At 40.0% G+C, this 15562-nt stretch overlaps 1 protein-coding gene across 2 annotated transcripts in view; it reads right to left on the bottom strand.

The window, feature by feature from the left end:
* The window catches only part of GALK2 (galactokinase 2), a 125465-nt gene that overhangs the window by 31361 nt on the left and 78542 nt on the right, over nucleotides 1–15562 (bottom strand). For both annotated transcript variants that reach the window (XM_081049962.1, XM_081049961.1), the window contains exon 8: nucleotides 7614–7824. In XM_081049962.1, the coding sequence (XP_080906088.1) occupies nucleotides 7614–7824 (211 nt within the window). The remainder of the gene's footprint in view (nucleotides 1–7613; nucleotides 7825–15562) is intronic.

The raw sequence follows: 15562 nt of genomic DNA, 5'->3' as shown, positions 1-15562 counted from the left end.
TTTTAAAAAAGCTTTTTAAAAGGTATAACTACTCCTTAGCTAGTCTTCAAGTGCTTTGAATTCTTGAATTGGCCTACCCATTACTTTTCCATAAGAATAGAAGAACATTAATTTAACTCATTTATTCACTTAGCAAACATTTGCTAGGTGCTGCAGAAATATAGAGATGCACAAAACAAGGATCGTTTTTCAAGGATACAAATGCTGTGGGAAGACAGTGCCTCATTGTTCACATTTAGCTGCTGCGACTTTCTGGATTAATTTCTGGGAAATGCCACAGTAACTACTGTAAGTGAATTTCACATGAGGCTGGATAAGTTATGTCCAGCTTGTTTTCATAGCTGTAGGTCACTGGAGACTACGGGGCTAGTGTTGTCAGGAAGATAGATGTCCCCTGCCCCTCCCCTGCGGCAGGTCCGGTCTCCCTGAAGCTGCGAGTTCAGTACACAAGGATGACTTTCCTAGAAAGAGGAAAACTCTCTTCTTTGAGAAAGAGGACCAGAGTGTCTGACAGAGATAAACGCTGGGTCTCACTGGTCTGACTCTCGACCACATCCTCTACTGCCTGCCATCCCTTCCCAAATCATATTAATTCGACAAACTTGGGGAACTCAGAGTTTGAAAATACAGAATATGAAGAGATGGTCAAGCTCATAGGTTCGTTCTGGGCCTGGCTCAGTCCAAGATGGCCAAGTGTATTTAAGACTACTCTTCAAAATGTACCTTCAGAATTTGTTTCATTTTAGCTCTTTTAAAACTCTCACACAAATGAATGGAAATTCCAGAATTCTAATGCTTTTGTGGCTCCAGAATGGCCTAAGGAGTCAGAAACCATTATTAGCCTTGCAGGATAACAGAGAGATTCAGAGCTCCAACCTACCCATTAGTGGTTTAGGCACCAACCAGAATACAGCACACATCACTGGTATGATTCAAACATGCTGGTACTGGGTTGTCCCTACATAATTTGAGAGTTTCAAGATGGCATGTCTTCAAAATCATAGTATGATACCTTACAAAATAAGGTATGTTCACATTCTTTTTTAGTTCCTTAAACATTTGAAGGAAGGTGAACCAATGAATAGGGGTATATAACGCACATATCTGAAAAGAAGAAAAGGAAAACCCAGGAAGGAAGCATCATCCCTAAGTGACCTGGAATAACAGTTCAGCCCATTTTTTTCCTAGAAAATAAAGAACCTTTACTCCTGGCATGATTCTTCCCTCTGTGGCCAGACAGCTGCACTCTGTGGCCAGACAGTCAACAGGAGCTAAGGAGCAAAAAGGGAAGACCAGGCAGAGAAGGAAAGGAAGAAGAACTAAGTGAAAGCAAATTTCCCCCACACATGACTTCCAAAACAACTTAAAGCATTTATTTTGTATATAACAAAAAGCAGTTATTTGATTTATTCTTCCATACTTTGTTTCATAAAAATCTATCATCTTATAAAAATGAAAACAACAGACAAAACTGAAGAACTCACTTTTACTTGGCCTTATTAGAAGGACACCACACAGATTTTAAGGATTTCTACTAAACCAATATTTGTAAACTCTAGAAAGGTTGATAATTTCCTTTTGAGTTTCTTCTAAGCTCTTCTTAAAAAACTTTTCTTTCAAAATTCTTATACAAACAATAATTGATTGTGTTAAGATCATAGAATTTAGTGTCTTATAGCTCACAAGCTATTTTTAAATCAACTTCCTTATTATCTGAGAACACTTAACTGGAAATTGATATTACTGACCAAATGACTCCTTTCATATCAGAAAGTGCCGTTATACTTTCCCATTAGATTAAAAAAAACAAACTACTCTTCTTAAACTTAACTGAGATAATCTATGAGGACCACACTTTTATCAAACAAGAAAATTCCATAGCATTTCTCACGGTTCTCCTGTAACACAACAGCTCATGCACATTCTAGCCAGGTTGCTCCTTAAATTAAACAAACTCCTAGATGCCCCACAGTTTTCCATCTTCTAAGGCCAAAAGACCAGATGGGAAAGAGCCAAAAGGAAACTCTTTAACCACAAAGTAACCTATCTTCATCACTTTTCATTAATTTTAAGAAAAAAACAGAGCCAAGTAAAGTCAAAATTCGGTATTACCTCCCTTTCTTGGTACAGGATTGCTAAGGTCAGCTTATTAATACACTGAGATAAAAAGTAATGGCAGAAAGAGTACTAGATTAAATCAGAAGACTAGGATTTGGGATCTGCTTATAGCACTTACTACCTCTTAAAACATCATGTAACTCTCTGATCTCAGTTCTCTCCTCTGTGAAATGAGGATAACCATGTGCCCCAGACTTGTAGTGAGAATAAAATCAGGTGATATGGGTAAAGGGTAATGTGCTACCGTAAAGTAAATCACAAGTGGCGGGGGGGTCTTACTCTGATTTTAGGAGGATAAGATGTCCTCCTTAAGAGCAGTCTATCAGTGCCCTGTGCTTGCTCAAAAGCCATGATTATCACTCGTGACTTTGGAGATCCCAGGATCCAAACAAATTAGTCAGCAACTGGCCAGCACTTTGTCAACATATGGTCACAGGCAAAGTTAGAAATCCAAGCAATGAGATTCGTGTCCAGCTCAGTACAGTACATCTAATCAGCAGGGCCACCCCATGCGGGGCACAGCTGGGCACTCCCAAAAGGAATGCTCCCAATAAATTTCCCCTTTCTTAAACAAGCGACCAAACCACCTGAGCCATTCTCTACCTCACTTTCCATTTAGTTCTTCAGAGGCTCCTCTGTTTATCTTCCAGCGTGTGTTCTTGACTTATCTCCTGTGCTACATACATATGCCCATCTCTCCAGGCTCTTAACCCCAGCTTCATCTTTTTCTCTTGGCTCACACCTCAATAAACACCCCGCCCAAATCGACCTGGCAATTACTGCCTGTGGGCAGGGCCTGACACATAATCCTCAAATTATTCTAAACAATGTCTAAAGGATTTGAGGATTTTACCTTGTGTGTGTATGCGTGTTTAACTGTAATGGTCTCTGAGCATTTCTAAATCGAATTTTTAGAAATTTGGAAAAAGAAAATAATTGTACATGGGACTTTGAAAGCCTGGCTGGTTTGGCAGAGGTTGCAAGTTTGATTATTAATGTTTCTCCCTAACCTGTTACCTCAAGGTCAATGTCTCCCAACTCACACTCATACTCAGGTAGAGAAAGAAAGCAATTTTAGCATTAAGAGAACATCAAATTTCACATCTCTCTGAGAAAGGCATGGATTTCCATGATGGGAACATTATTAGTTCAAGTCAAAACCAAGTATGTTGAAGTGTATGCACCTGGAATAAAAGGGTGGTGGCACCCTCCACAGTCCTCTGTTGGGGCATATGTCATCTTTGCCTCCATTCACAGAATCTAAGTACAGTGCCACATTCAGTAAGAACCACATCTTCTAAAGGGCTGAGAAACATTCGCTTAAGGTCTTAGACCAACCAAAGCACAAACTCAAAAGGAGCAAGGCAAAGATATAAAAGGATTTTGATCCCTAAAGTTAAAGCTGAGTGCCAAGAAAATTCAGCTAGAAAAGTTGTTGAGGTTAGAGGGCTGGATCCAGAGAGTAAATCAAGTGACATTAATCTAGGAGACTCTGGAATCCTACGGACTAATTTATGTTCATAGTTGTTTTTTTTTTAATTTATTTATTCCAAAAGCAAATGGGGGAACACTTTGAGGCTGACAAAAACACAAAATGCATTCATTCATTCGACATAGATTTATTGAGTACAAACAAACATAAATAAATTATGGGTCAGTAGGAAAGTTGTTCTAGATAAAGAGGTAAGATTAAGCATATATCATTTTTGGGCTGGCCCGGTGGCTCAGGCGGTTGGAGCTCCATGCTCCTAACTCCGAAGGCTGCCGGTTCGATTCCCACATGGGCCAGTGGGCTCTCAACCACAAGGTTGCCGGTTCAACAACTCGAGTCCCACAAGGGATGGGCGCAGCACCCCCTGCAACTAAGATTGAACACGGCACCTTGAGCTGAGCTGCCTCCCGAATGGCTCAGTTGGCTGGAGCGCATCCTCTCAACCACAAGGTTGCCAGTTCGACTCCCGCAAGGGATGGTGGGCTGCACCCCCTGCAACTAGCAATGGCAACTGGACCTGAGGCTGAGCTGCGCCCTCCACAACTAAGACTGGAAGGACAACAACTTGAAGCTGAATGGTACCCTCCACAACTAAGATTGAAAGGACAACAACTTGACTTGGAAAAAAGTCCTGGAAGTACACACTGTTCCCCAATAAAGTCCTATTCCCTTCTCCAATAAAATCTTTCTTTTAAAAAAAGAAAATATATATATATATACATATATATATATATATAACCTCAAAAGCATTATAAAAAAAAGCATATATCATTTTTACAAAAACAATGTAATCATTATTCTTCAGGGGGAAAAATATACACATAAAGAGGAACATGTACTATGATTAACAAGTTATCCTTTGTGTTTTCCAAGATTTTTCTGGAAAATTAATTTATTCAAAAACATGCTTTAAAAAAAGGAGGAAGAGGAAAGATAGGCAGATACAGAGAAAAAGGAACGTGGATAGAGAGAAAGAGAAGAGGTTATGGATTGAGAAGGATAAGATAAAAAATTATTTTGAGCCTTTAAGATAGGTAGCAACCGCATTTCAGTTGGAAAAGAGGAAAAGTTCCAGTTAGAAAAGGGCAATGATATTCAGGATTCAAGGCTCAGAGGCAAGACCAAGAAGCAGTTAATAGGTGAAATGGTTCAGCCAAGACAACACTGTCCACGTGGGCATGTATAGGCCCAAAAGGGAGTCAGGACAGAACAGACGTAAGGCCCAATGAGAAAAAACTTAACATCCATGTTACGCAGTTTAGGCAATAAGGTAATGGTGAGGATCTAAAGGTTTTTGAGCTAAGAAGTGACACAATGAAAAGACTGCTTTAAGACGATCATTGACACTTGAATACCCTCAATGTCTTTTAAGGCTTCTTTGCCTTTGCTTCTTTACCCAAAACTCCCAAATCTAATTAATATAGTTTGGATCTTCACATGTTCTACATAAATTCATCATCTTGCTCCCAAAATCATTTCCCATACTATAATTCCCCAACTTTCTCAACATCCACACTTCTGTTTCTTTTCTTTTTTCCTTTCTTTCTTCCTTCCCTCCCTTCCTAGACATGGGCAATCTTTAATTCCAACAGAACTCTCCTTAAAGTCTTGAGAAAGTACCCATTGTAAAATTCCCCATTTTAGGCTCTTATGCGATGGAGAGGAGAGCAATAGTCTCTAACTGGCATCCCTTTAGTCAGTATTTTTGGCGTCCAACTCATACTGTGCACAATACCTCTGGACACACGTTTTCAAATTCTCCACTCCTTGTGTCTCTATGTCTAAACTCAGGCTCTACTCTCTGCCTGGAAAGGCCTCTCACCCCTTTCAGCCTGGGAAGTCTGTAATTTTCTTTTAATATTCAGCTCAAATTCAAGCCACATTCTCCTGACATTTAGTCACTCTCTTCTCCATACGCTCAAGACTGTCAATAAATACCTTTATTACAGCAGGTATTGTTTACTGTGATTGTTCTTTGGCACTCTCCTTCATTAGACACGAGGTCACTACAAGGTAGAGATCATGACCTGCTTATTTATGTATCCCAGCATCCAGCATAATACCCAGCCCAACAAAGTCAATACATACATTTGCTGAATTAAAGAAACTGGGCAACGTCTTAAATCAAAGCATAAAGGCTATTCCCTGGAAGCTCTCACTATCCAATGCTCTATCCAACTTCTTCATTCAATAAATATTTCATTAACTATGTAATACACACAGAGTATTTAACAAGGCTTTTGGTGATCTGGACTTAGCTACAAACTCAGTCTGATATACCATTCAGCACCACATACGTTATTTTCAAGAAACACTCAACTCTCTGTAGTTCTCTGAACATGTAATCATCTCTCACTCCTCCCTGCCTCTGTACCTGCTGTTTTGTCTGCCTGGAAGTCTTTCTGACTGCTTCTCTACCCAGGAAATTCCTATTTATTCTCTACCTTTTATCTGGTTGCTATCTCCTTAGTCAAACCAGCTCTGACTTCTGTCTTTTCTGGTCACTCTGGGCCAAGTAACCTCCATGACCACAATCATTACTCTATGCTGGATCAGCTTTTTCTATACCTGTTTCTACCACTACTTGGTAAACTCCTTGAGGATGGAACGCTATTGTGTTTATTTCTATGATCCCAATGTTCAGTCTCGGGGCCTAGAGGAGGTAGACAAGGAGAGAGAAGGAGAAATACCAAAAGCAGCTGACATTTATGAGCAGCTCCATTACTAAGCATTGTTCTTAGCACATTACGCAGATTACTCCTTTAAGGGCGGTAATCCTAGTCTCCCTATTTCACAGTAAAACTAAGACAACAGTCACAAAGAGAGTAAGGGAAGAAGCCTCAGATCTTTATCCAGGCAGTCTGGCTACCCTTGGGTCTCCTGCCTTTCGGGTGTGGAGGTCGGCAAACTTTTTCTGCAAAGGGTGGGACAGTAAATATTTCCGGTTTTGTGGGCTATTCAGTCTCTGTCACAACTACTCAACTGTGCTATTACAGTGCAAAAGCAATCCATAGCCAATCATGGCTATGTTCCAGCAAAAGTTTATTTTACAAAAACAGGCGGCAAGTCTGATTAGGCCTGTAGGCCAGTTTGCTCATCCCAGTTCTAGAGACTCAATAAACATTCATCAAATTAAATTGAATCTAACAGTGTTGGAAACCAAAACTTTCTCCCTGCCCTCAAACGATTCCCTTATCTTATCCTAAAGCTGTGAGTAGTTGTAGCCTCTAAGGCATTACTTGGCAGGCAAATCCACTGTAAGCACTCAATAACCAACTTGAGAGCTGAATGGGATAGAAATGGGTCCCTGAGGCTGACCTCTGTGCCAAGCCCCTACCCTCTTGACTCTACCTAAAGAGTCGATTGCATCTTAGCTAGATGTCCCAGGTCCCAGCACTGACTTCCCACAAATAGACAACCTTTACTTTTAAGAAGAAAAGCCACTGCAAGTCTCCATCCTGTACCTCGACCTTTACCTGGCCTTTATCTCAGGTATCTAATGTTACCAGTATAAAAACAAAATGACTTGAAAGCAGCAGGCAAATAGAAAAACCTTCCACACGAAAGTGGGCCACAAGTTTCAACTGAAGCAGTGAAGACTTCCTGGTTTCCAGAATGTTGTTCCACAATAGTTATGAGCACTGCTCGAATCTCGACCTTTTCGTATAAGTATTATAATAATCAGAAAAATGGGTAGGAACAAAAAAGATGAAAAAAGAGCAACTTATTCAATCACGAACATCTTGAGGGCAGGAAACATGTATTATTCACCTTTTCTTAGCCAGAATACCTGGTGTGTGGCAGACCAGGCAATGTTTGTTGAGAATGAATAAATGAATTTAATGAAGCCAAGAATCTATATAATTCAGTTTGCCAAAACACATACTTTCTCCAAATTCCCTCAAGCATGCTTTAAAATCAGTAAGATGGATGCAGAAGTTGGAAACTTTCCAGCTGTGACTGGGAGAATAACCCATGCCCTTATTTTCTCCAGAAGACTCACCATCTTGAGTATTTGGACTCAGGATTTGGGTCCGGAGTTCCTGCAGGCTAATTTCCAGACACCTGCAGACCTCCTCGGGGCTGTAGGGTTCAGGGTGAAGAGCATCCTCTGTGATCAACAGCATCTCTTCCAGGCTGACCCCGAGGTTGGCCTGAACCTCCTCCAGCCGCAGTACTTTATCCCATTGCAAGCTTTTGTACTTAGCCAAGAGCTGCAAGTTGAAACCAAGACAATGGTCAGTTTTTATTTCCGATATTAATATGTACTATTTTAATTAGTCAAATTTAACTTTAAGCTTTTTTTTTCTATTCATCCTATCCACATTTCCCACCATTGCTTGAAAATGCACACTGGAGTCAGATGTTTGGAATTAAATATGCTTGTGTGACACACATAGACCAGTTAAGTATTTTTCTTGAAAAAAAAAAAAAAACATACAAAAAAAACTAATCCTCCACTGATTTTTTTGCCTGTTACTACTTTCCCTCAGGGCTATTTCTTTGAATAATTTTGTTCTTTTATCCCTATTCAGTTCATTCCTAATACACCATTCTTTATAAAGTCTACAAAAAGCTACTCAAATCTCACATGACCTGGGTCCTGAGGTGGACACTGTATGCCCAGTTTCATTAGAGTACTTCCTGTTTACTACATGACTCTTTGAAATAGCTAATGAATTTTAAGTATCTGGGCAGTTGGAGTAAAGTCCCAGATTTTAAATGAAAACCTCATTGGTGACCTTATGAAAAACCATTTCATTAGGTTGCTGGTAGTGGTAGAGCTGTATGTTTCTCCACCCTTAAGAGTTTGGCTTCCAATTGCATCCTGCGGCCGCCCCTCAATCTTTTGGAGAAGGTGAAGGATAAATCTTTGTAACCAGGTCCACTTATGGGAACCCCAATCCAGAATATGCTTTCCTCATTTTCCCCAAACCACTGACTGAGCCCTTCCTTCAGAGAAGGTGACAATCAAAACAGTAACTTATCTCTCATCCTGAGGTCTATGAAATTCAATCCCTGGGTGTGAAGACAGCAGGTGCAGACAGTACACACACAAGAAGAAGCAAGCAAGAGAAGGGGAAATAAGTCTTCAAGGAAATGTGCATCTGATTTACTCCTAGTATGCTGATGATTTGATTTTCTTTCTTTTCAACAGGAAGCAGGGCTTACCAAAAGACCATTGTACTCTAGTTAGAGCCACTCAGTTCTGAAGAATGTTAATAACAGAAGTTCTTATATTCATTAATCCACTTTTTAAACCTCTGGCTCATACATTTGAAGGGACTTAAATGATTTTAAGGCAGAAATGAAGGCAGAATTATATTTTTCTGTTCAATTATTTCACTGACCATGGTGCCATTTTTAAAGCAAACACACTAAAACCTTTCTTCTGACCTTGTTTGCTTAGCACATTTAGTGTTTATTAGCAGAATTGGATTTGATATTTCCACAGATTGACCCATTCATTAATTCACTTAATTGATTCATTCATGGTCTTCATTCCAATGTATTCTAAAAATAAAATTTGAGAAAACTTACAAAGACATATATAAAGAAAAAGAAAAACATACAATATACTTATTTTATACAGAAAAAGAGCTGAAGTTGATGATCTCCTAAAATGATGCTTTCTTGAAGTAAGATCCAAATCCAGCTGAGATAAGCAATGAAGCTTGTATGGTGCTATACGATTTTAAATGTGCTTTTTTGTTTCTTTTAATCTTTCACAACTCTGAAAGATAGGTATTATTACTCTATTTAAGAAATGAGAGTGAGTGATCTGCCCAAAGCGACAGAGTTGGAAATTGAGCCCAGGTGCTACAATACTTTCTTGCTTCCCCAAGGCCACATTCTCAATGAGATATGGCTGACATCTATGTCATGCTCCTCACCTTAGTTCAAATCACCACTGAGTCTTAGAAACGGTTTCCTAAGTATAAAGTAAAATTTGTTTTAGAAGTAAACATTCTAGTGATTTAAAAACATTGTGATAGATGGGTTCCTTCTGCAAAAAAGAAAAAGGAAAAACATCAAAAAATGGCCCCCAGGTGATAGAGTAGGCTCTTCCTAAGAACCTTTTAGTCAACAACGATCTCCTAGTTCCCATCCCTGGCCTCATTTAAACAAGTCACACTGCCTCAGACACAGCATCCCAGGAAATTGGCACAGGGATGTATAAGGAGAAAGTGTGCAAGGGATGTCTGCTACCTACAAGGTTGTCTTCAAAGGCAGCCTCCCTATGTGTTTTCCTTCCACAGAGGCACTAACACACAGAGGTTCACGCTCACTCAGACGATATCCCAGTTTGCTGTTGGGGCCACTCAGCCCTCAGCTGGAGGGGCCACACAGCCAATTCAGTGTGTATTTCAATTAAGAATGAAATCTATCTACCACATGCCCTCAACAACAGCTGCACAGCCATGAACCACTGAGTCTATGCACTACATTATGGGAGGCGAATGGAAAAGCTGCTTAAACCCTTTGAAATTTGGCTCAGGAAACAGAAAGATGACTTGCAGATGAGGGAAGTGGGTGGGTTAGATCGCTGTTGCTCAAAAACAGAACTCATGTGGGAATTTGCCACTAAAGGGCCTGGTGACTGGCCTGGTTCATATTTGTGAAGCAGTGCTATGAGTCAGGACTATGGGTCACTTCGTCACAAGCTTCTCACTCAGCAGCAGGGTGGGAAAATTAGAGAAAGTAGTTCTGTGTCAACATTCACCATTTTCTCTTCACCACTACAAACATTAAGTGTTCTTATCTGATACCACTTCCGGGAGGTTCCTGAGCCTGTTCTATGCTCTGTGGACAAGAAAGCAGGCAACAAGCACCTTGTCTACAGTCATGGAAAGAGGCAGATAAATAGTCTTAAGTTGGTTTCTCTTGGAAACAGACCCTGAGACAAGAATTTGCGGGGTCAGGTGACACCAAGAAGCACTGGTAGAAAAGTGGAAAGTGAGACAGGAAGAGAAGCCAATCCGAGATGCACTGATGTGGACAGGTGAAGTTGGGCCTGCTGGGCCCTCTAAGACTTGCATGTATAGACCTCAGATGTGTCATTCCCATGAGCAAGAAAGCTGGGAAAATATTTACCTACTAACTCTCACCCATCGTTAGTTGAGGACTGCTTCCAAGGGTATTAATTAGCTCCCTAGTCCTTCCAGGTTGTCCCATATATAAACTAGGCACTCTTCTGCAGCTAGAAAAAGTCACTGGGGCTTCCCATAAGAGAATAAAGTATCAGAATGCTAAGATAACGGCCCTAATTCAGGGGCCTGCCTGTCAGATCCACCTTTTTGACTTTCTCATTGAATTTAGCAGTATAAATAAATCAGTGGGAAAAGTACCAAACCAGCTCTTCACCAGGGTAAAATTTCTAATCCCTCTCTGAGTTACCTCTAAAAACAATTCAGTCAACAAGCTGTTTTCCACACAACAAAAGCAGCCATGTTGTTGTTAAATAAATCACACATGCTTTTTTTAAGAACTGCAAAAAACACATAGTTTGAAGTACCAAAAAAAATACGAAGTATAATAAATAACCTGTAATCACCCCCAATGAGATAACCACCAACAGCTGTTTTGATAACCATCCTATTACTACATTTGTTTATGCATACTTTATGCACCCCTACAAATACATAGTTTGAAATAAATGGGATCATACATAGCCGTTTTTACTGTGTATACTTCATTTTTTGCTTATCTCCTCCTCACCCTTTTCCAACTACATAGAGCCGTTCCCCAGTGACTTCCCATATCCATGTTCTATACTCATAACCATCATTGACCACAGTGAGCTTCCCCGATGTTAGTTGTCCGCACTGTCCGTGTTCTCCATGTTAGTGTGCCGGCCACTAAGTAAGCCTGTACAGCTGTGCGTAATGGGTCTCCTCGCTGCACCCTCAGCACAGCACGGCGGGCATCCCCAAACACCCTGCTTTGGATCTCATTCACGCCTGACTCCTACAGAAAAGAGCAGGAGCGAAGACAGACCTGGACTCCAATACTTACTGAAAACAAGTCACAACCCGCCTGGCTGGAAATTCCCAATATGTAAAGTGAGACATTTAATGGCTACTTCACAAGCTACTGTGACAGATTAAATAAGATCATAAAAACACCTACCACCTTGCCTGGCCAGGAAGAGGCACTCTGTGACGGTCAAGTTCCCTTCCTTCTGCACATTCACCTGCCTCTGTAGGTAATTCTCTCCCACCTGATAACTTTTCCTATTCCTTCAAACATATATAGATGCTCCTGTCTTAAAAGTCCCTATTTCTAAAGCTACTGTTCTTAATTTCTCCCTCTCTCTCACGGTCCAACACCTAGAACCAGTGGCCCATAGTCATCACTTCCAGGCCCTCAGTAGCTACTCTAACTATTGCATATGACCTCCCAAAGGTCCTTTCTTGACTCTAAAATCACTTCCAAAGCCACTGGATTTTTCTCAGTCCTTTTATTCCTTAATAAATCAGTGGCTTCAGAACCCTTCATTATCTACCTTCTTCATATTCCCTGTTTCATTGAATTTTCCTCGTTTCCCTCTCATCTCACTGGTCCTTATGCCATTTCCATCCATGACTCCCCTTTCTCCTTTTATTATTTAGCTGAAGCCATCTCCTAACTTCAACCCCTGGCCTTCTGATCTTCTCTTGCTACATTCTTTCCCTCAGCAAACTGAACGTAGCTCTTGGTTTCAACTCCTATCTCAAAACAAATACATCTGAAGGCTATAGCCCTAGCCAAGAGATACAGTCCAAGCTCAAGTTTCTAACTATGTACAAGAAAATTCCATGGGGAAATTTCATCACCTCTCGCTTTCCACTCACCTCCCATCCTATTTTCTCCAAGTCTATCAGTGGCAGCACTATGCTTTCCACCCACCATTTCTTTGTTTTGCTTTAATATTGATAGTTTCTTCTATTTTTAAAACTTTTATTTAAGTATACTTGGTATACAATATTGTATTAGTTATATTAGTGTCAGATGTACAAGAGAGTGATGTGACATTTTTATACCTTACGATGTGATCACCCCACTAATTCTGGTAACCGTCTGTCACCATGCGAACTGAAGTCCTTCCCACCCCCACAATTTGCCCTCAGTCACGCATGCCTGCATGCTGTGAGTGTTACTGAGCACCTAGTACTTCGCAGGCCGTAGGCAGGCAGCACTGAATAAGGCACACATGGCTCCTGACCTCATGGAGCTCGCCATCTCCCTGAGGAGGCAGACTTAAATAATCATTACACAGTGAGGAACTCCAACCAGCTGCTATAACGGAAAAATACAGGATGTGGTAAGAGCATGTAAAAGGACATTTAACACCATGGAAGTGGGGACACTGGGCAGCGGAAACTTCCTCAAAGTAATGGTGTTTATGCCAAAAGGGACACAGAAACCCAGTCATGGAGAGCCTTGTACCTGACCCTTTGGCAGGTCCAGTCATAACTTCTCACATATCGCTCCCTTTTTATCCCGTCTTCAGTGGCACTTTAAGACCTACTTGTCTTCAACCAAGGCAAAAGTTCCTGCTGCAAAGTTAATATTTCTAAAATACCTCTCTAACAACATGAGTGGCTCCCCAAGCCTGTGTGATCCTTCCAGAACCTCAGCACTGAAGGCCTACAACCACCTGGTTCCACTAACCACATCACTCCTATTCCCCGACAGGTACGTCCTCTGCCCTGCAGCGGGGCCTCGCCGTCTGGGAACACTCCACACTAGAGTCTTGGCAGAGCATGCTCGACTGAATCAACAGGCTGAGTGAAACTGGCCACATTCTTGGGGATTTGGTTTTTCTCCACTCAAATTCATGGAAACTGCCAAAGCCCTAGAATATTATGCGTATTTTTCCTTACTTCCTATCACCAGACAGAGAATAAGTTCTATATTGACCACTAAGTGGCAGGAGCTAAAAAACTGGGTGTGTTATGGCCGCTGACCAAACAGGCTCTGTAAGGAATCACACTGTGAATTTTCCTTGAAGTGTCAAAGCACCACATGAAACTCTCTCCTTTATTACGTCACATGTTGCCACAAAGAGCTCAGGGTATGCAAAAAGCAACAATAAAATTTCTCTTCCTTTTTTGATTTCCCATAATATTTATTACCAGCATCACACATTTTATCCCTCAATATAATTAAGGGATACTCTCTTTTATGGACCTAAAACATTTCTGGAAAAGTTTAAGCCACTGACTACATGTAAAATATAAAAAATTTTGTGCTCATTTACAATTTCTGGCCACTTTGTTAATTTAAGAACATAAAAATGTGCTTCACTTAAAAGTATCATTTACGCAAGTAATAATTATAAATCTCCATTGAGTTTGCTTTGAAATGTTTTTAATTTTAGTTCAAATGGCTCTACAAAACTCGTACTTTTAATGAATTTACATCAATTAGTTTTTGGAAGCTGTTGGAAAGAGAGGAGGGGGAGGGAGAGAGAGAGAAAGGAGACTTAAGAATAGAAGACAGAGACCAAAGAGATGGTTACCAGAAGGGAGAGGGGTGGAGAGTGGGTCAAAAAGGTGCAGGGGAATATAGTCAATAACACTGATAATTTTGCACAGTGACACCTGATTACTAGAATTAGTGGGATGATCACATCATAAGGTATAAAAATGTCAAATCTCTATATTGTACACCTGAAACTAATATAATATTGTATACCATGTATACTGAATAAAATTTTTAAAAATAGAAGAACCTATCAACATTAAAGCAAAAACAAAGAACAATCACCTTCACTGATTTAGTGTACTTCCCTGTATTAAGAAGATACAAAAGTTACTCATTTTCAAAAAAGAATATTGCATAGGAGGAGAGGAAAACCAAATGTTATTCATTATTGTTTTGCCATGTGGAGCTCTATCTAATCAGTCTCATTTTCAAAACCATCCTGATTAGTCATTTCTCCACTGACACTTTATTTTTATTGTCGGAAAACAGAATGTTTGTCCAGATTAAGACAAGCTTCTTTACCTTTTTACGTGGGAGTTTATTTCCTGACATAATGAGGCCATTTCCAAAAAAAAAAAAAATTATATTCATTCACATGTTACTGGAAATGGAAAAGTGAAGCCATATTGCAAGGGAAATATGCTTAGCAGAATTCCAGCTTATATTCCTAGGCAAAAGCATAATCTTAATATCAAGATATATGTGTGTAGCCCATATTAGCAATTTTATCTTTATTTCCCTTTTGTAAATAACCTTGGATTCTAGTGACTTGCAGCAACTTGATTTAGAAAACATTCTCCATCTCAATAAAGTCACTTTTCTTTCTTCCATATTTTAAAGAGAGAAATTCAGAGTATTTAAAACAATGTGTTTTATCTACACCAGTTGTGTAGAGTGTGGCAAAAAGCCAAATTCAGATGCCAATTTTGATAGCCAAAGTACCTCTAAAACACATGTAAAGTTTTATCTTTAAACTCAGACGGCATCCTCAGAAACAGGAGGATCTGCAGTGAATTAAGGTTTTCAGCTACTGCTTTCAAAAGAGATGCCCTTTTTATAGTTAACTCTCAAAAGACATTCCCCTCATCCTGACACTTTCACTATAGAGATTCAACATCACAACTGTATTCCTCACTTTCTTTTTGTACCTTTGGAAGAGAGTCGTCCCAACGTGAAGCCATTTCACATGTCTCATACTTGTGTTAGCTCATATATGGATCTCATAGAGGATATCTAATTTCGTGATAAAATTTGGAAAACAATGTTGTGTATGTTTGAGGTCTCTTGAGGAAGGCAACACTTACTCATCAATCTCAAAATAAAAAGTCAACAAGAATAAGCCCTCAAACAAATAAAGACACTGATTTCTTCCATCTCCTGAAAGAGGAAGCTTGTCCTAAAAGGAAAAAGAAGTTCACTGAAGCCTTGATATTGAAAAGTTTACTGTACTACTTCTTCTCATATATGTACTGATTATACTGT

This window comes from Rhinolophus hipposideros (genome assembly GCF_964194185.1).
Source record: "Rhinolophus hipposideros genome assembly, chromosome: 5".
Classification (NCBI taxonomy): domain Eukaryota; kingdom Metazoa; phylum Chordata; class Mammalia; order Chiroptera; family Rhinolophidae; genus Rhinolophus; species Rhinolophus hipposideros.
Note: the sequence above shows the minus strand (reverse complement) of the source record. Positions and strands in the feature narration are given on the sequence as shown.